This window comes from Diutina rugosa (genome assembly GCF_008704595.1).
Source record: "Diutina rugosa strain CBS 613 chromosome Unknown scaffold53_size124246, whole genome shotgun sequence".
In the NCBI taxonomy this organism is placed as follows: Eukaryota; Fungi; Ascomycota; class Pichiomycetes; order Serinales; family Debaryomycetaceae; genus Diutina; species Diutina rugosa.
In genome coordinates, this window is record NW_022995189.1 from 97,990 (window position 1) to 123,124 (window position 25,135).

General features: G+C 50.0%; 8 protein-coding genes across 8 annotated transcripts; 4 read left to right on the forward strand and 4 right to left on the reverse strand. All coding sequences in view use genetic code 12, as the record gives it.

Annotated features, from left to right (window-relative positions):
- Nucleotides 1–624: 624 nt before the first annotated feature.
- URA2 (bifunctional carbamoylphosphate synthetase/aspartate transcarbamylase) lies at nucleotides 625–6,945 on the forward strand (the record flags this gene model as incomplete). Its single annotated transcript, XM_034157531.1, has 1 exon — nucleotides 625–6,945. The coding sequence occupies one exon, from the start codon at nucleotides 625–627 to the stop codon at nucleotides 6,943–6,945; it is 6,321 nt and encodes a 2,106-aa protein (XP_034010600.1).
- Nucleotides 6,946–8,299: 1,354 nt separating this feature from the next.
- On the reverse strand, nucleotides 8,300–11,446 carry SLK19 (Slk19p; the record flags this gene model as incomplete). Its single annotated transcript, XM_034157532.1, has 1 exon — nucleotides 8,300–11,446. The coding sequence occupies one exon, from the start codon at nucleotides 11,444–11,446 to the stop codon at nucleotides 8,300–8,302; it is 3,147 nt and encodes a 1,048-aa protein (XP_034010601.1).
- Nucleotides 11,447–12,363: 917 nt separating this feature from the next.
- Nucleotides 12,364–16,497, forward strand: MDS3 (Mds3p; the record flags this gene model as incomplete). The annotated part of the gene is made up of 2 exons (XM_034157533.1): nucleotides 12,364–13,588; nucleotides 14,087–16,497. The coding sequence occupies 2 exons, from the start codon at nucleotides 12,364–12,366 to the stop codon at nucleotides 16,495–16,497; spliced, it is 3,636 nt and encodes a 1,211-aa protein (XP_034010602.1).
- Nucleotides 16,498–16,870: 373 nt separating this feature from the next.
- Nucleotides 16,871–18,391, forward strand: TRP3 (bifunctional anthranilate synthase/indole-3-glycerol-phosphate synthase; the record flags this gene model as incomplete). The annotated part of the gene is made up of 1 exon (XM_034157534.1): nucleotides 16,871–18,391. The coding sequence occupies one exon, from the start codon at nucleotides 16,871–16,873 to the stop codon at nucleotides 18,389–18,391; it is 1,521 nt and encodes a 506-aa protein (XP_034010603.1).
- A 24-nt stretch (nucleotides 18,392–18,415) lies between these two features.
- On the reverse strand, nucleotides 18,416–19,321 carry OCH1 (Och1p; the record flags this gene model as incomplete). The annotated part of the gene is made up of 1 exon (XM_034157536.1): nucleotides 18,416–19,321. The coding sequence occupies one exon, from the start codon at nucleotides 19,319–19,321 to the stop codon at nucleotides 18,416–18,418; it is 906 nt and encodes a 301-aa protein (XP_034010604.1).
- A 429-nt stretch (nucleotides 19,322–19,750) lies between these two features.
- Nucleotides 19,751–20,176, reverse strand: DIURU_004641 (uncharacterized protein; the record flags this gene model as incomplete). The annotated part of the gene is made up of 1 exon (XM_034157537.1): nucleotides 19,751–20,176. One exon carries the CDS (start codon nucleotides 20,174–20,176, stop codon nucleotides 19,751–19,753), a length of 426 nt encoding a protein of 141 aa, XP_034010605.1.
- Nucleotides 20,177–20,390: 214 nt separating this feature from the next.
- YFH1 (ferroxidase) lies at nucleotides 20,391–20,771 on the forward strand (the record flags this gene model as incomplete). Its single annotated transcript, XM_034157538.1, has 1 exon — nucleotides 20,391–20,771. The coding sequence occupies one exon, from the start codon at nucleotides 20,391–20,393 to the stop codon at nucleotides 20,769–20,771; it is 381 nt and encodes a 126-aa protein (XP_034010606.1).
- A 779-nt stretch (nucleotides 20,772–21,550) lies between these two features.
- Nucleotides 21,551–24,799, reverse strand: SRO77 (putative Rab GTPase-binding protein; the record flags this gene model as incomplete). The annotated part of the gene is made up of 1 exon (XM_034157539.1): nucleotides 21,551–24,799. One exon carries the CDS (start codon nucleotides 24,797–24,799, stop codon nucleotides 21,551–21,553), a length of 3,249 nt encoding a protein of 1,082 aa, XP_034010607.1.
- Nucleotides 24,800–25,135: the final 336 nt, after the last annotated feature.

Consider the following 25,135-nt stretch of genomic DNA (forward strand, 5'->3'; position numbering starts at 1 on the left):
CGGACCCAGGGTCCCGAGTCACCCCGAGATCCCCCCCAGTGAATTTGTCGTCAATAGCCATAACTAGTCAATCATAACTCTTTATTCCATTTATTAAGTGGCAATGTCATTTTATTTTCGCCTACGGTAACCCTAATTGAGCCGCTTTTTGCCTAGGAATATCATCCCACTTTCGGTAGGGCGGGCGTTGCTCATCGCATGCACGTTAGTGACATCACCNGTTTTTTTTTTTTTTTTTTTTTTTTCCAGCAGACCCCCATCGCGCACTATATATTGAGCGGTTCCCCTTGGCGACAAAATCCTTCTTCCTTTTATCCTCCCTCAACACCCCTCCAAGCCAACTGAAGGTAAGTGTTGAGGCCCCCCTAGGCCGTAACACCACAAACATCACCTCCCCGCGAGACAACACAACGAAAGAACGACCAAAACAGCCACAATCAAACGATTAAAATTTGATTTGGCCCGTTCGTCAGAGTACCCCGTCGGAGCTGGTGATGGCGAAGGCATCGCCAAATTGTGTGCAGGAGCATATTGATTGCCCCCGCCACCGCACGCAAATGAATATAACGTAATACTAACGAGGTTTAGATGTCGCTTTCTTATCCGATTACTCCCCCCCAGACGATGGAAGGCGATGCCGCTCGGTTGATGACCCTCGAGACCCAAGACGGCGTGGCGTTGCAAGGGTACTCGTTTGGGGCCGCCACCCCTGCCTCCGGTGAGGTGGTGTTCCAGACGGGGATGGTGGGCTACCCCGAGTCGCTCACCGACCCTTCGTACGAAGGCCAGATCCTCGTGATCACCTACCCCCTCGTCGGCAACTACGGCGTCCCCGACCGCCACCTCATGGACGACGACTACTCCCCCGCCCTCCCCAAGTACTTTGAGCTGAGCAAGATCCACGTCGCCGGGGTCGTCGTCGCCCACTACACCGAGGAGTACTCCCACTACCTCGCCAAGCTGTCGTTGGGCCAGTGGTTGAAGGAACAGGGCGTGCCTGCCATCTACGGGGTCGACACCAGACAACTTACTAAGCGGTTGCGTGACAACGGGTCTACTCTTGGTCGTTTGTGCTTGGCTAAGGAAGACGTCGACCCGGCGCTGTTGACGTTGGACACCTGGAAACCCCACTTCGACATCCCCGAATGGGACGACCCCAACGTCAAAAACCTCGTGGCGAAAGTGCTGACCACCAAGCCGGTGTTGTACAAGCCTGAAGGTCCTGTCAAGACCGACAAAAACGGCAACCCGTTGCGCATCCTCGCCGTCGATGTCGGGATGAAGTACAACCAGATCCGCTGCTTTGTCCGCCGCGGCGTCGAGCTTTTGGTGGTGCCCTGGGACTACGACTTCACCCAGGAAAAGTACCACGGGCTCTTCATTTCCAATGGGCCCGGTGACCCCCAGGTGATGACGCTGACCGTCGACCGCTTGGCCAAAGTGTTGCAGGAAGCCAAGACCCCCGTGTTCGGTATCTGTTTGGGCCACCAGTTGATGGCGCGGGCCCTGGGGGCGCTGACGTTGAAGCTCAAGTTCGGTAACCGTGGCCACAACATCCCCTGCACCAACACCATCTCTGGTCGTTGTTACATCACCTCGCAAAACCACGGGTTCGCCGTCGACAAGCTGACCTTAACTGCGGGTTGGGAAGAGTTGTTCGTCAACGCCAACGACGGCTCCAACGAAGGGATCTACCACACCCTGAAGCCGTTCTTCTCGGTGCAATTCCACCCTGAGTCCACCCCGGGTCCCCGCGACACCGAGTTCTTGTTTGACACTTTCATCGACGCCGTGGCCGACTTTGACGCCACCCAACAATTGAAGCCGGTGGCGTTCCCCGGTGGCAACTGGGAAGACAACAAGAAGGCCCACCCCCGCGTCGACGCCAAGAAGGTGTTGGTGTTGGGCTCCGGCGGGTTGCTGATTGGCCAGGCCGGTGAGTTCGACTACTCGGGTTCGCAAGCGATCAAGGCGTTGAAGGAAGAAGGCATCTACACCGTGTTGATCAACCCCAACATCGCCACCATCCAAACGTCAAAGGGGTTGGCCGACAAGGTCTACTTTTTGCCCGTCACCCCCGAGTTTGTCCGCAAGGTGATCAAGCACGAACGTCCCGACGGGATCTACTGTACCTTCGGGGGTCAAACGGCGTTGCTGGTGGGTATTGCTCTTAAAGACGAGTTCGAACTGTTGGGGGTTAAGGTGTTGGGTACCCCCATCGACACCGTCATCACCACCGAAGACAGAGAGTTGTTCGCGCTGGCGATGCTTGAAATCAACGAAAAGTGTGCCCGCTCGGAAGCCTGTAACAACATCGACGAGGCCGTCGCCGCCGCCAACGCCATCGGCTACCCGTTGATCGTCAGAGCCGCGTTTGCCCTCGGTGGTTTGGGCTCGGGTTTCGCCGACAACGAACAACAGCTCAGAGACTTGTGCTCGAAGGCGTTCGCGGTGCTGCCCCAAGTGCTTGTGGAACGGTCGATGAAGGGGTGGAAGGAAGTTGAATACGAAGTGGTCCGTGACGCCTACGACAACTGTATCACCGTGTGTAACATGGAAAACTTCGACCCGTTGGGGATCCACACCGGGGACTCGATCGTCGTTGCCCCCTCGCAAACCCTTTCCGACGAGGACTACAACATGTTGAGAACCACCGCTGTCAACGTCATTCGCCACTTGGGTGTGGTCGGTGAATGTAACATCCAGTACGCGTTGAACCCGTTCTCGAAGGAATACTGCATTATCGAAGTCAACGCCCGGTTGCTGAGATCGTCGGCCCTCGCCTCTAAGGCTACCGGTTACCCCCTTGCTTACACCGCCGCTAAGTTGGGTCTCAACATCCCCTTGAACGAGATCAAGAACTCCGTCACCAAGAAGACTTGTGCCTGCTTCGAGCCGTCGTTGGACTACGTCGTCGTCAAGATCCCCCGCTGGGACTTGAAGAAGTTTACTCGGGTGCTGTCGCTTTTGCTGTCGCTGATGAAGTCTGTGGGTGAAGTGATGGCCATTGGTCGTACCTTTGAAGAAGCCATCCAGAAGGCGATTCGCTCGACTGACTACCACAACTTGGGTTTCAACAAGACCGAAGGCGCCTTGATGCTGATTGACATTGATACCGAGTTGCAAACGCCCTCCGACCAACGTCTCTACGCCATCGCCAACGCCCTCGCCGACGGCTACTCGGTGGACAAGGTGTGGCGTCTCACCAACATCGACAAGTGGTTCCTCAACAAGTTGGACGGCCTCATCAAGTTCGGTAACAAGATTGCTGGTTTTGGTTCCCTCGAACAATTGCCCCCCGCCATCCTTAAGCAGGCGAAGCAATTGGGCTTTGAAGACCGTCAAGTGGCTAAGTTCCTCAACCTGAACGAAGTCGCTGTTCGTCGGGTGCGTAAGGAAAACGGCATCATCCCCTTCGTCAAGCAAATCGATACCGTCGCCGCCGAGTTCCCCTGTTACACCAACTACTTGTACATCACCTACAACGCCGACTCCAGTGACGTCGACTTCAACGACCACGGGGTCATCGTCCTCGGTTCCGGGGTCTACCGTATTGGGTCGTCGGTGGAATTCGACTGGTGTGCCGTGCGTGCCATCCGTACTTTGCGTGAAAACGGGTGCAAGACGATCATGATCAACTACAACCCCGAAACCGTGTCCACTGACTACGACGAAGCCGACCGCTTGTACTTTGAAACCATCAACTTGGAACGGGTGTTGGACATCTACGACCTCGAAGAGCTGGCGGGGGTCATCATCTCCATGGGTGGTCAAACCTCCAACAACATCGCCCTCTCGTTGCACCGTCAAAACGTCAAGATCTTGGGGACGCTGCCGGAAATGATCGACTCGGCGGAAAACCGGTACAAGTTCTCGCGGATGTTGGACCAAATCGGCGTCGACCAGCCGGCGTGGAAGGAGTTGACCTCGATCGCCGAAGCCGAAGAGTTTGCGGAAAAGGTGCTGTACCCCGTGCTTGTGCGCCCTTCGTACGTGCTTTCCGGTGCCGCCATGAACACCGTGTACTCGCGGGCCGACTTGGCGCTGTACTTGTCGCAAGCTGTGGATGTGTCGCCTGACTACCCCGTTGTCATCACCAAGTACATTGAGAACGCTAAGGAAATCGAAATGGACGCTGTGGCTAAGGACGGGAAGATGATCATGCACGTGGTGTCGGAACACGTCGAAAACGCCGGTGTCCACTCCGGTGACGCCACCCTCGTCGTGCCTCCTCAAGACTTGGACCCTAAGACCGTTGAACGCATTGTTGAAGCTACTGCTAAGATCGGGAAGGCCTTGGACATCACTGGTCCTTACAACATCCAGTTCATCGCCAAGGACAACGACATTAAGGTCATCGAGTGTAACGTGCGGGCGTCGCGGTCGTTCCCCTTCATCTCCAAGGTGGTGGGCACCGACTTGATTGAAATGGCCACCAAGGCGATCATGGACATGCCCGTGACTCCCTACCCCGGGGAAAAGTTGCCTGAAGACTACGTTGCCGTCAAGGTGCCGCAATTCTCGTTCTCGCGGTTGGCTGGTGCCGACCCCGTTCTCGGGGTGGAAATGGCCTCTACCGGTGAAGTCGCCTGTTTCGGCCACAACAAGTACGAAGCCTACCTCAAGTCGTTGATCTCCACCGGGTTCAAGTTGCCGAAGAAGAATGTGTTGTTCTCGATTGGTTCCTACAAGGAAAAGCAAGAACTCTTGCCGCTGATTGCTAAGTTGCACGAAATGGGGTACAAGATCTTCGCCACCGCCGGTACTCTGGACTTCATCAAGGACCACGGCATCCCCGTCCAATACCTTGAAGTGTTGCCTAAGGACTCCGAAGACGAACAGAAGCTGGAATACTCGTTGTCGCAACACTTGGCCAACAACTTGATCGACCTTTACATCAACTTGCCCTCGGCCAACCGTTTCCGTCGTCCCGCTTCGTACATGTCTAAGGGTTACGAGCTGAGACGTATGGCTGTCGACTACCTGGTGCCCCTTGTCACTAACGTCAAGTGTGCCAAGTTGTTGGTGGAAGCCATCGCCCGCAACATCGAGTTGGAAGTGGGTGCCATCGACTTCCAGCTGCTGCTGAAGACCGCCACCATCCCCGGTCTCGTCGACGTCGCCACTCAGTTGTCGCTGGGCGCCGACGCCGCTGCTGTCACCAAGGACGCGTTGCTGGCGGGTATCACTTTCACCCAGTTCCCGCTCTCGACCTCGGTCGACATCGACGACCTGTACACCGACTACTCGGTGGCGCTGACCAACACCGACGTCGCCTACTTGCCTCTCCACTCGATCAAGGACGACTTGATGGCGTTGGGCCACAACTTGGGCGACAACCCTCGCTTCCCTATCTTGTCGGACGCTAAGGGCACCCACTTGGCGGCGGTGCTCTTGTTGGCGCTGTTGCACAACCGCGCCGTCCACATCACCGGCGTCGTCTCCCAAGCCGACTTGAAGGTGGTGCTGTTGGCTAAGCAGCGCTTGCAAGTGACCTGCGACGTCAAGATCGCCGACTTGTTCGCTGAAGGCAACGCTTACTTGTGGGACCACTTGGACGACATCGACTGCTTCTCCATCGGCACCAACCACTCCCAGGCGATGAACCAAGTGTACACTGCCATCAACAAGGGTAAGCTCTCGGTGGCCCAAGTGGTGGAAAAGTTGCACGACCGCCCCGTCGCCATCTTTGGCTTCCCTAAGCAAGACGCCGTCGTTGAAGTCGACCTCGAACGCCCCGCCGTTGACCGGGTGCTGGTTGACGGCGAAACCGTGTGCTTGGACCACGAAGTCGTCATCGACGCCCACGGCCAAGCCCAGGCCCACGGCCCCATCCGCAAGCTGCTGATTGTCGACAAGCGTCTGTCGCTGTTCTCGCTGGACCGTCGCCCTCTGGTGGTGGCGCCCCAACCCAAGGACGACTTGGAACGCTTGGGCTCGGAATTGGTGCTGGCTCAGCCTCTGTTCACCACTGACGGCCGGGACGACGGGTTGAGAGCCTACTTGCGCCGCAACAACCGCTTCGTGCGCGACCTGGTGTTGCTGGTCAAGGAATTTTCTCGCCTGGACTTGCACACTTTGTTCACCGTCGCCCAGGAAATGAGACTTGCCGTTGAACGTGAAGGCGTCCTCGACTTGCTCAAGGGCCGCGTGCTCGCCACCATATTCTACGAGCCTCTGACCCGCACCTGCTCGCTGTTCGACGCCGCCATGCAACGTCTTGGTGGTCGTGTGGTCCTGGTGGACGCCCTGCTGCTGCTGGTGAAGAAGGGTGAGACTCTCCAAGACACCATCCGCACCTTGGCCTGCTACGCCGACGCCATCGTGTTGAGACACCCTCTGGAAGACTCCGCTGACATTGCTGCCAAGTACTCGCCGGTGCCCATCATTAACGGTGGCAACGGTACCAAGGAACACCCTACTCAAGCCTTGCTCGACTTGTTCACCATCCGTGAAGAATTGGGCTCGGTGAACGGCATCACTGTCACCTTCATGGGTGACTTGAAGAACGGCAGACCCGTGCACTCGTTGTGCCACTTGTTGAAACACTACCAGTGCCGCGTGCAATTGGTGTCACCGAGAGAATTGCTGTTGCCCGACGACATCCGCGAAATGTTGGTCCGCAACAACATGTTGGTGCTGGAGCTGGAAAAGTTGACCGACGACATCGTCGCCAAGACCGACGTGTTGTACTGCACTCGGGTCCAAGCTGAACGCTTCGAAGACCCCGCTCAGTACGAACGTTTGAAGGACACCTACGTCGTCAACAACCGCATCTTGACCGCCGCCAAGCAACACATGTGTGTGATGCACCCCTTGCCTCGTACCAACGAGATCAGCGAGGAAGTTGACTTTGACCAAAGAGCCGCTTACTTCCGCCAAATGCGTTACGGCTTGTTCGTGAGAATGGCGCTCTTGGCCATGGTCATTGGCATTGACTTTTAAACTTGAAAAGCAAAAAAAATTTGTTATACGTGCCTGTTCTCAATGAACGGTTCGGGGGGACCCTAATTGCTGACAGGCCTTTAAGAATATAAGTAATTGATATTTTAGAGAAAGCATAATAGACTTATAGAGTTGTACATAGCATTTTAATGAGTTACGTTTCGATTATATGTGTGTAGTGTGTGTTTTGAGTAATTTTGTTTACTGATGATTATTTACCCAAACTAATCTAATAAAGGTTTCCAAGGTGCTACATGTTGACAATATTCAGCACGAGCACCAACATTAAAGTTATCAAATCATATATGGTGTATTTACACCAGATATCATGGCGACGAAGATTTGGAACGAATCCAAATGAACACTGCACCACAAAAACCTCGAATCAACGTAAGGCTTCCACATAACCTTAACCATTTGCAATATACGCACTATGGTTCAGTTTATGACCGCGCTTAGCGATTAATACGCTTCAAAGTGAAAGTGATGCCACGACAAGTTATTTCGGTTTTCCCTCGATGTCGATCACAACTTCTTCCCGGTTCAGTTCTTGCTTCAATGATAGCAATTTTTGTCTCTCTTTCTTTTTCGTCAACGTCCTTATTAGCATGAATCATTGATATATTACCACTGATAATAGTGAGGTTATTGAGGGAGTAATGGATAACGCTAAGGCGTGGTTTTTAGGGCATCAATACTGACCAATTTTCATATCCAAGCACTCCGTATTTATTGGTGAAATTGCCAATCATTCGTTTGGAAAAGGGGTATCTTTCCATCGGTTCGACCACCACCTAGATATTTCATCATGCCGTTAAGGAATACCCTTGAATAATTTAGACACACAGACTGAACGGATTTCGGAAGTACCATAGCGTTATTTTGGATCATGGAAATTCAATTAGTCGAGAGCTTGCTTCCAAATGCCCCCAGTCATGAGGCTTGCTCTGCGAGCTGACACCGCTTTAGCTCACTTCCAGGGTATGTGTAAATAAATACACAAGAGATATGCCACTCTGATTACATAATTTTCAGAAAACAAATCATGCAATTGCAATTTGTTGCAACTATGGGTTTGGATGGTTCATCTGTTAGAGGCCTGCGAGCAGATCGTAGATTGCGGCTGATGCCAATCTTCAAGCGAAAATCACGTAGGATAACCAATATATTGACGGACATAAATGCTAAATCTTTTGATACGATGTACTACATAAAACCCACCATTCATCAGATAAATTACATTCTGGTCAAAAGGTGAGTTTATAAGGGTCATAATTGAGCGAAATGAATATGGTAGGGTTCTACAAGTTAACTACATCGGTTTTGCACAGCGATATTCAATTCAATTATTCATCTAAGCGGTCTCCTCAACATGCGGCTTGTTGTGGCGTTCAAACTCTTCATGAGACACTTGGAAGTAGTCCGGGTTGTGCTTGTTGCGTTCAAATTCCTCGGACGACACTTCTTCATACACGCTGTAGGTCTCGTACTCCGACGCCGCCGAAGACGCCGCCGAAGAGGCGACTCCAACCAGGTCCTTACGGGTCAATGGGGTGGTGTTTTTAGGCACCGCGGGCACAGCCAAAGCTTCCTTGGCCGGGGTCAGCGCGGCAGCCGACCGTTGCTTCAGAGCCGAACTTTGTCCAGCAACGGGAGCTGGGACAGCCTTGGGAGGGTCTTCGCGGGAGAACTTTTTCTTCAAACGATTCCACAGCGAGTCCTTCAGCGACGACCCCGACTTGCCACTGGCCACCGACGTCAGAGACTTGTTCTTGGGAGGGTCAAGCAAGCTCCGGTACTTTTGTTGGCCAGTCTTGGGGGGGTTCTTCTGAGCATGGTCAAGCTCAGTGGTGTCCACCACCCGCTTTTTGTCCTTGTAGCTGTCATCGTCGTTCAAAATCTTCTTGTTGAGGATCTCGTTTTCCTTTTGGAGGGCCTCAATCTTGGCCTTCAAGTCGGCGGGGTAAGCGTCTTCACCCGAAGCCTCAGCCACACGACGTCTTTCGGCTTGCAATTCAGCAAGACGGGCCAGGTGTTCGCCTTCCTTCTTGAGACGGCTCTTTTGCAACTCTTCCAAGTCAAGCTTTTCCTGGTACAAACGCATGTTTTCTTCATGTTCAGCCCTGAGTTGTTCTTGTTCAGCCTCCAATTCGGCAATGGCACGCTCAGCGTTAGCCTTGAGGTCAAGAGCACGTTCCAGCTGGTTCAGCTTGAGTTGGTCAATTTCAAGGGCAAGCTGGTCGAGTTCCTTTTTGCGTTGAGCTTCGGCGGCGGTGTACTCAGCATCCAACTTCAGCTTTTCCTCAAGTAATTGAGCGCGTTCGGCTTCACGCTTCTTGACGCGATCCTGGCGCTTGGTCTCAGCGTCGGCACGAGCACGTTCTTGAGCTTCACGTTCTTCCTTGAGTCTCAACAAACGCTCACGCTCTTCGGCAACAGCTTGCTCCTCCTTGAGCTGGTTAAGTTCAAGTTCACGTTGCACCTTTTTAGTTTCGGCCTCGTGTTGAGCTTGCAAGCGTTGACGTTCGTGTTCGGCAGCCACTTCCGCGGCCATCAGAGCCTTTTGGTTTTCCCAGTCACTGCGCTTTTGTTGAGCGTCATTCAATCTCACTTGACGAGCCTCCTTGTCGTTTTGAAGGGTGGCTAACTTAGCCAGGTAACCGGCAATGGACGCCGCCAACACATCAACAGCTTGCTTCAAGCCGTCACGCTCGTGGCGCTTGGTTTCAACGGTTTCCTTGGATTCGGAAATCTTAGTACGAAGGCCAGCAATCTTTTCCTTGTTTTTGGCAACAACGGCGGCTTCTTCTTCGTACTCGCCCTTAACCTTGTCGACCTTCACTTGTTCTTCGTCAACCTTGGCTTGAAGAGCTTCAAGCTTAGTGCGAAGCTCAGAGTTTTCGTCGTGGTACTTCAGTTTAGCTTCTTCAAGTTCTTCGATTTTGGTGGTAGTTTCAGCATGCTTGGTCTTGGCGTCTTCGAGCTCTTGCTTCTTGGTAGCCACCAATTCTTCGTGGTTCTTGTGCACGGTATCTCTGTCAGATTCGTGCTTTTCGGCAGCCTTGGTTTCTCTCGAAGCCAGGTCCTTGTGCAATTGGTCAATTTCGTCATTGATCTTCTTTTGGTACTCAGCATCGCGAGCCTCAACCCCCTTCTTCATCCGGTTGATGTTTTCCTTGTGTTCACCGACGACCTTTGCTCGCTTTTCGTGCTTCTTACCAAGCTTGCCCTTGAACTTATCGAGCTCAGCCAACAACGAGTTTTCGTGACCCTTGGCCTTGTGCTGGATGTCCAATTGACGACGAGCTTCGTCATCGTCACGAGTCTTGCCAACAGCATCATTGATGTTAGCCAACACAGGGGCGACCCGCTTGGCAGCCATAGCCAACAAGTCCAGTTGCTTCATTTTGAGGCCACCACCCAAGTCAATGAGGGCGTTAGGGTCATCGGCGGTACTGGTCAGCGCCGACACCCCTTGCTCACTCAATTCTTGGTAGCGCTTAAGCATGGCCGGTCTGTCCTTAAACTCTTCGTATCTCGAGTCTTCTTCGATCTTCGAGTACTTTTCCGTCTGGGGGATGCTGGTGAGCGAGGGCGGGTCCTTTTTGATCCGTTCAACGATGGCATCAGTAGGGTCACCCGAAACCGACACCGCTTCGCCAGTGACGCCAAGCTCGTCGACGACTTCTTCACGCTTTTCTTCTAAAGCGTCGGCTTGGTTACCGGCTTTTTCGGCTTCGACTTCCAATTCCGCCGCTTCCTCAACGTTTTCGGCAACCTCAGGATTGTCGGCAAGCTCCTTCAATTGTTGCGAGTCTTCGTCAACATCGGCGTAGTCAGCCGACTCCACCGCGGGGTTGGCGGTTTCGTCAGTGATCAATTTTTCCTTAGGGGCGTCGGTGACGTCGTCTTCGTCGGTAATCAACTTCTCATCGTCCTTAGGCTTGGCCGACTCGCGTTCGGCAGCCGTCAACGGACGTTCGGATTCAAGGTCGTTGACGGGTTCGTCCTTAAGCGACTTGGTCAGGGCGTTAGTGTCAGTGACGGGAACCACCGCCTTGACGTCCTTAGCCTCTTCCGCCTTGACGTCCTTGGCATCAGCAGCCGTCTTCGCATCCTTGGTCTTATCGGCAGCAGCACCAGTAGCGGCAGTAGCGGGTTTGGCGGCAGCCTTCGCAGCCGCCGGCCGCGCGGCACCAGCAGCAGGACGACGTTGGGTACGGAACTTTTCGGGCACGGTGATAGCGTCCAACTTGTTACCCTCCTTGAACTGTTGGTAAGGATTCGCCTTGGGCTTTTGCTGTTCCCCTTCCTGGCCTCTGAACGGAGATTCCCATTTATCGCCCGCAGTCAATTTCTTTAAACCCGTGGGTTCAGGTTCTTGGGCGGGCTGGTAGAACGACGGCGCCGGCGCGGGCTGGGGCTTTTTCGGGGAGGAGGGCGCCTGCGTCCACCCAGAAAGCGTGGTCAATTTCTTGAATCTACCTTTTCCTTCGGGCATGGTGGAATTTTGGGTCCCAATTGGAGAAAGGAAGAGGTGGTAAAGAGGAGATTTGTTGACGAGGCTGGTTGGAAATTCGCGTTTCGGTTGCTACTTTCTGTGCAGGAGGCAACAGCAGGGTCCTTATTGGCAATGGCAACCGCTAGTTGAGGCAGCTATAGCCTCGTGAATTGGTGGTGTGAAATTGAAAAATATTTCGGGTTATGGGCATTTTCTACGTCGAATACACCTGAAACCGTCGACAAACGCGTGGTTTGTGATCGGTTGCCAACTGTGGTGGGAGCGGCTGCGGCTGTACGATGATTTCACTTTACTTTCGTTCGAAAGAACCGGTTGCGAGCCCTGGATAACCTCACCGGAACAAAACCCGGGCCATTTGATTTTAGTGAAGCTTCCATCCATAGGTGTTTTTTTTCTTTCTCTAGTAAGGTCCTGGTTAAGTGCCCGGACCAATCTGAAATCTCCCCATCATATTCTTCCATAAACGCCATTGGAGCGTCGATGTTGAGCCAAATAACAACATCCCTGTTGAACCATACCCGTTAACCAAACATATTCACGATTTACTCCCTGCTCATCATTTTTAGTACGTGCGATTTCGTCGTTCTTCGCCCACCTGCGCGATTCCTTATGTCCGATAAGAACTTCCGCGGCTTCCCAACTGAGGCGTCAGGTAGCTTCACCTCGATCCCTCAGCCCATAGATTTAAAGTTGGAATACACTGCCTACACCCCATCTCATCGCTACATCGACTTCTGCCCACTATAGCAATACCACTAAAACCCCCACCAATCACAATGCTTCTCTCGGCGATCTGTCACATTCGTATACCCTCTCCGTCGCTATCCCCCCCCCCCCGCACTGCGGGTATCCCTCTCTATTAGCCCATCTTCGCACCCACCCATACCAACCCCGCTATGGCGACCACGACCACTCTGAGCGGGTGCTACTCGCTAGCGCTACCTCCAACAGAGTCCGATGACCGGCTAAACTTGCTGGTCCGCACCGGTTGTGCGCTGACCCTATACCATTCGCTGGTGATCGTTCATGGGGGGCTAACTCTCGGCCTCGAGCTTGTCGACTTTACCATCGATGAAGTGATGCTGATGTTTGCCGCCAAAGTCGATCAATCCCATATGCGGTGCAAGGAATTGGAACTGTTCTTGCTGGGTGAGATGTTCCACCTCAATCTTTTGGAGCGCCAATGGCAGCGGGTCGCCATCGCAGATGGCGAACCCAAGCCGCAGCCACGGCTCTTCCACGAAACCACTGCGATAAACAACTGTGCCTACATCTTTGGTGGTCTCATCATTGGGCCCAGCGGGTATCTCGAACCCACAAACGACCTCTGGCAATTCGACCTCGAAACGTTGACCTGGAAATGTTTGCATGACGGGGCAGGGTGGGAAACTAATCCTCTCATACCCAAGCCTCGCTACCACCATAAACTGACATCGATTCTGCTGTTGCCGTTTGTCGGCGCCAGTGACCACTTCGGCATCTTTGTTGCGGGCGGCAAAGACTGTAACCTGGCACCTCTCTTTGACAACCATTGTTTTGACTTGGTGGACATGTGCTATCGCGGTCATGATCCGTTGTACTTGAAACTCACCACTGGTAAACCTGAACGTGACGCCCAGCTTGGTCTTGACCTTGCTACCGCCGTCGACGAACAGGCCGACGTCAACATTGATTATACCACTCTGGTTATCGTGGGTATTGACGAGGATGACCTAATGCCCCATCATCACCATCATCATCCCAAAACGATCATACCTCTGCTGGCATCAGTGGCTCTGTCGCAACATCATCATCATCAACACCGGCATCCGCTGCTCATCGTTTATACCCCACTGAAACAACCCGAGCCCGATGCATCATTCAACCCATTAGTGCTGTTCCACCTTGGCAAACACATTCACCATGGTAAACCCTTACCATTACACACCGCCCGACGGCAATTGAAGCCACAAGACGCCCAAGCACTGATTGCGACTGGTGCTAGCGGTCGCAGCCACACTGCCAATGTCCCATATAATCTTAGGTATCCTACCGGAGGGTTATTTGGTCAAAACTTGGTGATCGTAGGGTTCATGCCGGGCGATATCGACATTCTGGTGTTTATTTATAACCGTCCCACAGGTAAGTGGCTGAGGTTAAATGTTTACTGCAACCACGATTACGGCTCTCATCGGTTCTGGGGTGGGTTTGCGTGGCAAAGTCACCACAAGGTTGTGCTTTTGGGGAACACTAATACCTCACGTACCACACTGGCAATCCGATTCTTTTCGATGATGGTTGCTATATCATTGCCAGTGACGAATTTATTAGCTCTGCTGGAGCTTGCGAAACATGACACCATTCGTGAGCCGGTATTCCTTGATTCTAATAACTCCACACGCGACTCCCTGCTGTCGGACGAGGAGGCGCCTTTGATGGACTATGCATTGCTGTAACTGCTGGCATGCTCTCTGGAGAGTAGCAATGACTCTGAACTGGCTCATGTTTCAGTAGAACGACGCGACTCGCTTCTAAGCCAAGCGGGACCCATTTCCTTCCTGGAATATGTTCATTACGCTGCACCCAAGCTGAATTTTGGTAAAATTCGTCTGGTGTTCCCCCCTGCCGCTATTACTTTAGGCCGTAATGCTTTTGATCGGTACGGTGACATGGTTCTGGACTTCGAATTGGTGCTGTGCCAAGGTGATCGTGTACCTGTATCCTTAAAGGTGTTAACCGAACGATGGGGTCGCTACTTCATCCAATTGTTAGCCCGCGGGTATGTCACCGCCGTTGACAGATTTGAGCTGGAACGTCAATTGGAGTTGGCTCAAGGCCAGCTGCGTCTCCGGTCTCTCAAAGGAGGACTGCTTTCGCTGCTGCAGAAGACGAAGCTGAGTATTGCTAGTGGTCTGACCGATAACATGATCGAGAAGCCGTCGCTGGTGGGTAGTGCGGCTGGCAGTAGCTCTTCTGGCGTTTCGGGTGGAGGCTCCAGCCCCACGATGAAACCTTTCCATTTCTCGATTCCTGTGCCTTCAATGAATAACGCCAAGCCAAAGGAGATGCCCCAATTCAGATTGCCATTTCAAGACTCACTGCTGGCACCAGTCCTGACTCTGGACCTCAACGCTCATGACGATGGGCCTGGCCCGGCACTGGTGCTGGCGCTGCGCCGAAACTCGCAAGCGTCTCAACAGTCTGGTGCCCTGTCTCTTTGGACTTCACATCTTCAGGATATCCCGCCGCAATTGGCTCAGCCTCAAGAGCCATTACCCGCAGTACCAGCGACTCCAACTCTGTGGCGTCCACTGAGTCGCAAAAATTCCGCTGCTGATGGTTACAACTCTCCGCGGGGCTCATTGTTGCACACTTTAACTGCACTTCGCAATATTCCCGCTCTGAGGCTGCCGCGGGACCTGCCTTTTGCCCTGCCTCGAGCACTGATCTCATTGCATTCCCTGGCAACCCCTCCAACTGGCTCAGCCCCTGAGCAGTTGACACTGACATCAGTGCCCAACTTAAAGCCGCCTCCGGTGACTCCAAGACGAACGTCACTGCTGGATTCGATGGCGGCTGCTGATTCTCGCAAATGGACGCTGTTACTGCTGCTGGTACTGCTGGCTGATTACACCACGTTCGAGCGAAATGAACTGGAAGCAACTACTGAAGAGCCGGCACTGTTACTTCTCTTTGACCTGGAAGATGACTTCCGCATGGAAGCTCTGCTTATTCCGCGGAAATTGTACATGCCGTTTTCCCTGGCACTGGTGAAGCTGTTCTGCGAGTATTTGTACACTGGGCAAGTGGGCAACAAGTGGGCTTTTTGGCCTGTTCTGATGGATATTTTGTGCATTGCGAGATTCTATAAAGTTCCCCTTCTATACGATTTGGTGCTGGAAGTATTATTCGGGATCATTGGTCACAAGGAAAGTTGGGTTCTCAAGCAAGCTCGAAAGTTAAAGAGGCGCTACTTGAAACTTGCCGAGGAAGTGGGGGTTGTTCCACTGATTGACTTCGCTACTGATGAGTACGAAGGGTTTTTTGACACCATTGATGATGGTTATACGGACATTGCGTTATTGAAGAAAAACCTGCGTGTCAACCGGCCACGAAGCAAACTGGAAGGTACATATACTGGCCTGGAGGAAATCCAAAGTGCTGACTCTAACAATTCTTCCCTGGATGTGGAGGACGAGCACAACATGTATGGTTTGCTGTACCTTCAGACGAACGACTTTGCCCACCAAATGCTGCTGAATCCGCGGAGTCGGCTGGTGTTTGACCATCTGCTGGTAGCCATTGGTCTCAGTGGAGGTGATGACGCTGATGGCACAATGCAAGGAATAATTACTCAACTGTTGGAGCTGTTAATCCTGCCGGATCTGGATGTACCAGCTGACATCATTATCGAAACCATATACGAGGTTCTGACAATAGTTTTGGACATAAAGCTTCTGTTACGACTGCGTAATTGTTGTGAGATGGCGAGAAAGCTCAAGGAAACGAAAGAGATGGTGGAGCCAGAAATCGAGCGACTTTTGCAGAAAAAACGGCATCAGGATCGTGCAAAAGTTCGTCAAACGATGAAGCGGCAGGCCCTGAGTGCCACTGCTGCACTGATTGACTCAAATGGCGCCCTGGTAGGCGGCGAATTGGTTGCGGGCGGAAAGTCACTGTCGGATCTCAAACATGAACCCAGTAGCACTAGTTTGTTCAATCTTGCTAAATTGAAGAATCTGGGCGACATTAGTGGGAGTGGTGGTGCAGCTACGAGCAAGCGGCTTGGTCCATTCTCTTTCATGTCGCGGCCCCAGCAGCAACCAGAACGTGCTCAGACGGAGTTGCTGGATGCGATTCTGGTTTCTACACTGACGCTGAAAAAGCACCACGGAATATTCCACATTGGGGGTAGTCGGTTGAAACGAGGAAACACAATGGATAATGCACAAGGATTACCGGCACCGATGACTCGCACAGAATCACAATCAACGACAAGCTCAGCCAAGGATGACAAAAAGAGGAAGGGTATATTCGGCTTCAAAATGTGAATCAGTCAAGAAACCATATGTAAATAGAATGAAGAACCATTTTTCCCGATCAAATGTATTATCTGCACCCAATAAACCAACACTCGCATAGACCCGAAGATGTGTATGCAAATTCAGGGTAACTTGTACTAATTCAGGGTAACCTCATCGTGGCTTTCTTTGATAATTGATACTATTGCCCGAAATTCAGTTCAATCCCAATAACTTAAAAAAAATTTAGAAACTTAAGCGTATCTTCTGCACATATTTTTGTATTTCTGTTCATCTACCCCATAATTTTCAGTCATCGGTAATACGCCTCACGTGCATACTATCAACACGATCTGACTCACGCGAAAATTCCCCTCGCCCACCTTAGTGTTCACCACCAGCCATGACTGTCGCTAAACGTCATGTCGTTATGATCGACAATTACGACTCGTTCACTTGGAACTTGTACCAGTTCTTGTGCCAGCTGCCACGATGCGGTAAGGTGGATGTGTTCAGAAATGATCAGATCACTCTTGAACAGTTGGATGCCCTCAACCCCGATATTTTATTCATCTCTCCCGGTCCTGGACATCCCACTACAGATCTGGGCATATCGCGGGATGTCATCCGTCATTTCATGGGAAAAAAGCCTATTTTCGGCGTCTGTATGGGTCTTCAATGCATTTTTGATGTGTTTGGAGGTGAAGTGCTGTACGCTGGGGAGATTGTTCACGGAAAGACTACCACAATCAAGCATGACGATAAGGGGATGTTCCATCAAGTACCCCAGCTGGTGGCCGTCACCCGATACCATTCGTTGGCTGGTACCCATGGTCTGTTGCCCCTGTGCCTTGAAGTGACTGCCACTACTGAAACTAACCCGGAAATTATCATGGGTGTGCGTCATAAGCAATACGCTATTGAAGGGGTTCAATTTCATCCGGAACTGATCTTAACAGAGGCGGGGCAAACCATGATTGATAATATTTTGCTGGTTGAAGGTGGTGAGTGGGGGTCCGCCACCAGTAAGCCATCAGCAAATATTCTTGAAATGATCTACAATCAGAGAAAGCAAGACTACGCCATCATAGAATCGTTACCTGGTAAGCTGATGTCTCTGCTTGAGCAACTGCTTAAATTCAATGGCACTGCTCCCCCTGTGATTGATTTCTATCAGAGATTGCGGAAGAATCTTGATATCAATAAAACTAACATCTTGGCAGAATTCAAAAGGGCTCTGCCACTGAAGGGTGATATCAATATTGATGCACATGCCGTTACTCAAGGCGTGGCGTACGCCTTGAATGGTTGTGCTGCCATCCTGGTTCTCACGGAGCCGAAATGGTTCAAGGGGTCATTGGAAGACCTTGTGCTTATTCGTCGAGCGGTGGAAGCTCCTCAAGGTGTGACAAAAGATTATCAGCGTCCTGCCATTCTCCGGAAAGAGTTTATCTTCAACAAATACCAGATTGCTGAGGCTCGTCTCGCCGGTGCAGACACCGTTTTATTGATTGTCAAGATGTTGAAAGATAATTTGCTTCAAGAACTTTACGAGTATAGTCACTCGCTTGGAATGGTGCCGCTTGTGGAAATCAATAATGAAGACGAACTTCAAAGGGCTTTGCATCTCTCGGTGAATAACACGAAGAATGAACCATTGATTTTGGGTGTCAATAACCGCAATCTCGAAAATTTTGATGTTGACTTAAACACCACCAGCAGGTTGATCGAGGCGGCTAAAGCTTCTTCAAATGGCCGCGGCGGTCCTGTGTTGGTGTTGGCGTTACTGGGAATTTCCAAAGAGAATGAAGTTGCCCACTACAAACGTGAAGGAGTTGACGGTTTTCTTATCGGCGAGCTGTTAATGAGAGCTGAGGCCGAGGGACGCGTTGGCAACTTCATGAATACATTAATTAACTGCTGATAATAGACGTATGTGCATTTATCGTTAAATTTGTTCACCGGTACCATCCGTTTTCCACGAACCTTGAAACATATGTTTTACGTAGGCCAAAGCGTCATGCAGGCTGCCGGCGCCCATCTGTCCCACATCGGGAGAAAACAGCGTGATTGGAAGCACCATGACATCGTCGATCAACATTGGGCTTTGAATGCCAGTAAAAAATTCCCAGTCAATCACTTTCTCGTAGTTCTTGCTTTCAAAGTTGGCCAGAGGTTGCAAGATATTGTTCAAATATTTGAACACATAATCGGTAAAAATTCCAGGGCCCGTCCAATCCATTATATCGCCCAGCTCATCCTTCCCTAGCGTTTCGCTCAATTTGCCATTGGCGTCACGCTCAAGGGTGAGCTCAGTTATACGAGCGATGAGCTCACGAAGCAAAGGGTGCCCCGGCTTCGCTTGAATTGTCCATTGACAAAACTGAATTCGCCTAGCATACCAATCGTTCCAATCCGGTCTATCGGGATCAGCTTCAATCCCCACCACTACACCGGGATTACTCGGTTTGTTATTCAAAGTGTCGTTTGCTGACACCCACGTCAGCACCGGTTTAAGCCCCCATGTATCAATATCCAGATACACTCCACCCCGAGCGTAGAGAATAAGGTATCGAAAAAAATCAGCTTGCAAAATCAGTTTTGGCATGATCAGGTACGCCCTGGCAACATCGGGAACTGTCTTATATAATGAGGCAATCATCTCATTAGCTTCCGCATCAGGTACCACGTAGTGCTTGTAGCCGGGGTTTTGTTCGTCCCACAGTTCCTGATAGTATTGGAACCTTTTCGGAAAGGTTTTATCATCGAGGCCCACTTTCCAAGTTTGCCATATATTTTTAGGAAACGGCTTATGAGGTTCATAGGGAAAGGTGAACAGAAGCTGTGATCGCATCGTGGTATCATCAGGTAATCGATTGATCTTGTTTGGCCTGAAGTTAAGCCCCAGAAGCTTCCAATTTTGATTGAGCTCAATTTCCCGTTGAAGTTGAAGCTTCGGTGACAGTGCTTCTGTGCGATGACGGGCTCGGGGCGGGTTAAACAGCGAAAGTAAGAAGTATAGCCCGCAAAGCCCAACAATGAACACGATGATTTGTCGGGTTCGTCTCGGCATGGTCTCGCGTGTCTTTTCGCGCGCTTCGATCGATCAAAAGTATGTGAGGAGAAGCTTATGCTTAATATGCAAACTATTGACATTACATACAAATGGTTATAATTTTGTGAATTCCACACTTTCGTTACAGTTCGATGGCCGGCTGAAGGCCACCAACAAAAGACAGGTAAAAGTGGAACGTTAGCTGAGTTGGCAGACGCTTTTATTTCATTAAACCAACTCTTCCTTGTCCTTCCCCATTTCATCCTTGTAAAACTCAGCTACCGTTTCCTTACGAACTCTTTCAGTCTCTTCACTGATAAGCTCATCCAAGTCGTAATCATATTGGTTAGGGTCGCGATTGATATCCAATTTTTCATGATTACGGTTCCGGAGACCAGAACCGTCAACACCTTTGAGGGAAATCTTCACAGGAAGGTCTTCATTAGTGACGTTGATTTTCTCCTTCAACTTGTCCCTCTTGCGTTGCTCTTCCTGGGTGGTGCCGACATAACCTGTGAAAACTTCATGGGACTTCTTGGTTTTCTTTTTGGATCCAGGCTTGTTCTTTTCAAATTGAGTAAGTCCCAGAATAGCCGGAAGAGTTATAATCACGATACAAAGTATGAGCGAAACAAACACCACGAGCAAGAACATGTTGTGTGATCCCTGTTCGGGTGATGAGGTGAGGTGCGGCTCATAACATTTCAGATCGCGACGAGACCAAATCCCGCAGCCACACTTGATGCTTTCTAGAATATTATTAAATTCCCGTCCGTCGGCAACATTCCGTTCAACTATTCGTTGCCAACCATTAGCGAGGTACTCGTTACAGTTTCCAATCGCCCCTGTACGATGCTACAGCATTAAAATGACGGACGGCACGGAGATTGATGAAACTTCGATTGATTCATTATCCGCCAACGAATATGATGAAGAATCCAACAACTATTTGGAAATGATCTATGACCATTTGGAAACTCTTGCGGAAGAACGTGGCGAAATCGAAGCAGACTTGAATCTGGGTGTCTTACAATTCGACTTTCCCCCGAATGGACTGTATTTTATCCATAAACAACCCCTGAACAAACAAATTTGGTTGCTGAGCCCTATAACTGGTCCTAAAAGGTATGATAGCATTAATGGCAAGTGGACTACTTTGAGAGATGGCACAACTCTCACTGAATTGTTGGAAGACGAATTTGGCAAGGCATTAGGGGTTGAGTTTAAGTTTGACAGCAGTGAGCACTAGGGTTTGCTCGGCAATTGTGCATAAGTATGCTGCCGCCGTAGTTGAAGTTAAGATGGCTAGCAAGGAATATATATATACTTCCGATATTTAAAAGCCATCGAAGATCTGGTGGTACTATATACATGGGCAACTAGATAACACAATAGCGTTTTTCCAACTCCGAAATAATCGTAGGCACTATTCGGTCAATCTGATGGAGTTCATCATCGTGAAATTTTGACATCACCCACGATACAACGTCATCGTCAGTCGGTCTACCAATACCAATCAGCACTTTGCTATAATTGCTTGTTCCTAAGTATTTTTCGATCGACTTAAGCCCATTGTGTCCACGATTGCTAGTCCCTGCCTGACGAATTTGATATTTCCCTGGACTTCGTTGAAGTTCGTCATGAAGAACTAACATTTCTTTCTCCCGTGATTTCTTCAAACTGGATACAACGGGACTCCCCAGAAGGTTCATATATGAGTTGGTGGACTTGAATAATACAATAGGGTATTTATTCAGTCGCCAAGTGTTCGGACCTTCCGGCTTCAAATGCAGTTTCCAATGGTTTATGATAGACTCCATCAAATAATTACCAACATTGTGGCGTGTCCCTTCGTATTGGGGTTCGGGATTCCCTATGGAACATATGAAAATTCGTCGGCAGAATACTCGCTGCACCATACGTGTGTAACAATTCGATAGCACAACATGGGTGCGCACTCCAATATAAACTACTTGACGTTGATTTCGCTTCATTGGAAACCATGTATTTTTTAAGTATATGACATATTTAAAAGCCTGCTTTCAGCTTGATAGCTGAGGTGTAGAAGGTCTTTTTGGACTCAGACATTCCTTCATTCAAAGCCTCACTAGCGCTATTAGCATAGGAATGGAACGTTTCTTCGGCAACATTGAGACCATCTTGTAATGACCGCACGAAGCTCTGCCCGAACATTCCTGCGTTTGGCATTCCGTATCCTCCTTGGCCCCTCCGACTGGGCGCTTTATAAGTCGCCTTTTCGACTTTCGCCTCTGGCTCGTACTCGGTAGTACGTTGCCCGTATACTTGATGTGGATTAGCTTCAGGGGAAATATTGTATGCCAACTCGGTTTCTTGGTACTTGGGGGGTTTTCTGTTAGGACCGCATAATAACGAGGCCAAGTCATCTGAGGTGACGTATGTTGTTTGACCTTTGGCCCACAGCATAGCCAGTGCCGTCGGTCTCGGTGGGATAATGGCAGTTTCATTGAACAACACGTCAGTCGGGTTCTCTTTGATCTTCTGCTGATTAGACTTGTCAGTGGCATAAATCAGTACAGCAATCGCTTCCAGTCCTGAACTTCTGATAAATGCGAGACCAGAAGCCAAAATACTCAGAGAAGATATCCCCAAACTGAACGCGGATTTCACCTTCTCATAAACGTCCTTGGGGAGTTTTACATCACATAAATCAGAGAGACTTGGTATCGACAAAAGTTTGAAAAACCCCAGTTGCGTAAGCACTGCTAGACAAATACCCCCGTGTAAATGGAGAATACCCAGTGCGATACACGTTTCGTCCACAACTTTATGAGAAAGCTTTTGCTTGGGAGGCTTTAACACTCTGATGTCTCTATCCGAAGTCACAACGATGTATCCAGGAATCACAACGCCATGCGCAAGACGTTCAAACATGGCAAGGGAAGCACGAGCAGTTGACCCATCCAGAGCATTGACAGGGATAAGTTTGTCAAGCTTCAGCTTTGCAGGATCTTCGCCACCGAGACGTCTGTAGTTTAAGTTGGCCGTTTTACTAGAAAAGTTGACCAGCCATCCACCGTTCCCCATGGGTACGAGCTTGAACAGTAAAAAGTGACCACCTCCATTAGTACCCACTAACAACATAAGCAGTGAGAACCCATCCTGTCCATCTTCCATGATGGTAAACTGGAGGCACGTCGGGTAACACTTATCGGCTTGTAGCAGAAGTTCTCCAACCAGTTTTTGATTGTAGATAACCGCAGGTCCACGAGTAACGTCGCAAACTACTAATCTCCCCGTATTGTAGCCAATGGCAGCAAAACCTGCATCACACATGCGAATGCAAGTAATAATTTCCCCAGTATCAAGTTGCAAAAGAAACAGAGGAATGAATGTCAGTAATCCGCTACCCACGGCTCTGTCTCTGATGTCCAATAACTTTGCATCACCATTAGAATGCTGAATAGGACAATCACCGTAATCTGATGGGTATACACCAGTTGGCAACAGAGGATTTGTGGTTTTTCCAAACCGACAAATGACGACTTCGCCCAGTGCTAGAGCAATGAGCATTTCTCGACTCTCAAATGCGACACTAACTGCGCTCACACGAAGATATTTGGGGTGACCATAATTAAACAAACAATCATTCAAATTTATCTGGACGATCAGTTCCGGGGTATGCTGCGCACCACGAGAGATGTCCAATAATCGAACTACCCCCAACTCGTGGCCCGTGCATAAGATAGCTCTAGCTTCAGGGTCGGCGCCCACTGGTCGAGGTGTAGAGTTTTCATTAGCTAAACCCCCTTTGAGCAACCTTGTCAACCGTTGAGAAGCACCTGTTCCCTTTCGCAGTGACAACAAGGAATACCATTCAACTCTGGGAACTTGCTTCACCTTTGAAAAGGATACTGGCGGGATCACCATCGAGAGACTTGGTGGCATTAGCAAATTTGCCACATTAATGTCCTCTCCGGTGCTGGAATATGGTACCAAATAGAGAGATCCATAGTTGCTCAACAAGAAGAGATAATGTGGATCGTGATTCCCGTTAAAGTAGCAAAAGTCTGCTGGTGGGACAGGCAAAATTCTGACAATCTCCTCTGGGTCTCCAGTATTCAATTCCGCTGGAATTTCATGCATGAGGAAAGGAATTTGACGCTGTCCACCTTGTGGCAGTGCATAAAATTGGGACTGCTTTTCGTGGCTTGTGAGCGTATAACTGAGAGTCTGGCCGAAATCAAGCACAGACAAGACATTGGGACGCTCAGGATCACCACCAGCTATAATTAACTGGGTGATTTCGGGATCAGCACTACATACCCATCTAACTGCCGTGATCGGTGCAAAGGGGGTCTCTTTAGCAGGCGTCGTTGGTGTACCGGGATGATTCAAATTAACAGCGAATAATGAACGCGCTTGAATTAATGTACCATCGGCAGCATCCCAAAAGCACAAAGTATTGTCGACATGCACCGTGAGTACATGAAGACCATTGGGGTGAAAATGAGCTTCCTTTATTTCTGGAATCACTTGCTTCACACTACCAAAAACCTTCTTCTTGCCACCACTCTCAATGTGATTTGAAAACTCAAAGCCCTTAGAGCCCTTTTCCAAAACATAAATGAACTTCTGAATAATCTCACCTCTTGTAAATGAATACAAAATTGCCAGGTGACTGTAGGTCAACAAAATTGTTCCGATATCTCGGGGATGCCATTCAATCATGTAAATTGGACTTAATCGATGTTTGGGTAAAATCTTCTTCTGTAAATTATCCACTCGAAAAGGAGTTTGACTAAGGCGATCAATGTCATAGACCATCAATTGACCATTGCCTAGACCACATAATAGCCAATCTAACGAGTAGTCAGTTTCAAACAGTTGTGCCAGCCCAGGCACGGAGAAATTCCCTAGAATTTGCTTCGAATACAAGGAAAGTACAGTTACTGCTCCACCCATAGGTGATATAGCAAGGAGGTACACACCTTTAACGAATCGCAACTCAGTAATCGGTTGCGTCAGTTTGAATTGAAACACGACCTCAACGATATATTGACCAAACACTCTCACTTCGTTGTTTTTCGTGGACACGGCAAACAACAGTTGTACGGGGTCGTATGCCACTGCAAGAATCAGATTTTTAGGAAGTCCCAAATAAAAGGCGATAGCCACCGAGAGATCCTTGCTCAGCAATGCGGTGGGCAGCAAATTCGGTTCTGAATTCAGCTTTATAGCGTTCGAAACGCTAGAAAGAGAAAGTGGAGCCTTTCTCAGCTTGAATTTATTGAACATAATAAGCTGAGTTCAGTTGAGGTATGATCAAATACTAAAAGCGCGCGAACAGTACTACATATTACGAACAAATGGACTTTGGTGAATGACAAGTGTGATAAACTAAGATTGCCAAACCTTTGACAAACAAGGAGAATCATTCACGAGTTTAAGGTTGGTGGCTTCAAAAAGACAAAAAGAAACAATGATATGGTCCCTAGCGGGATCGAACCGCTGATCTTGGCGTTATTAGCACCACGCCTTAACCAACTGGGCCAAGGGACCAATACGACCTTTGTTGTATAGTTTGTTCGGCCTTGGAGGAATACCCCGTCGAAGATACTTACACACCGGTAT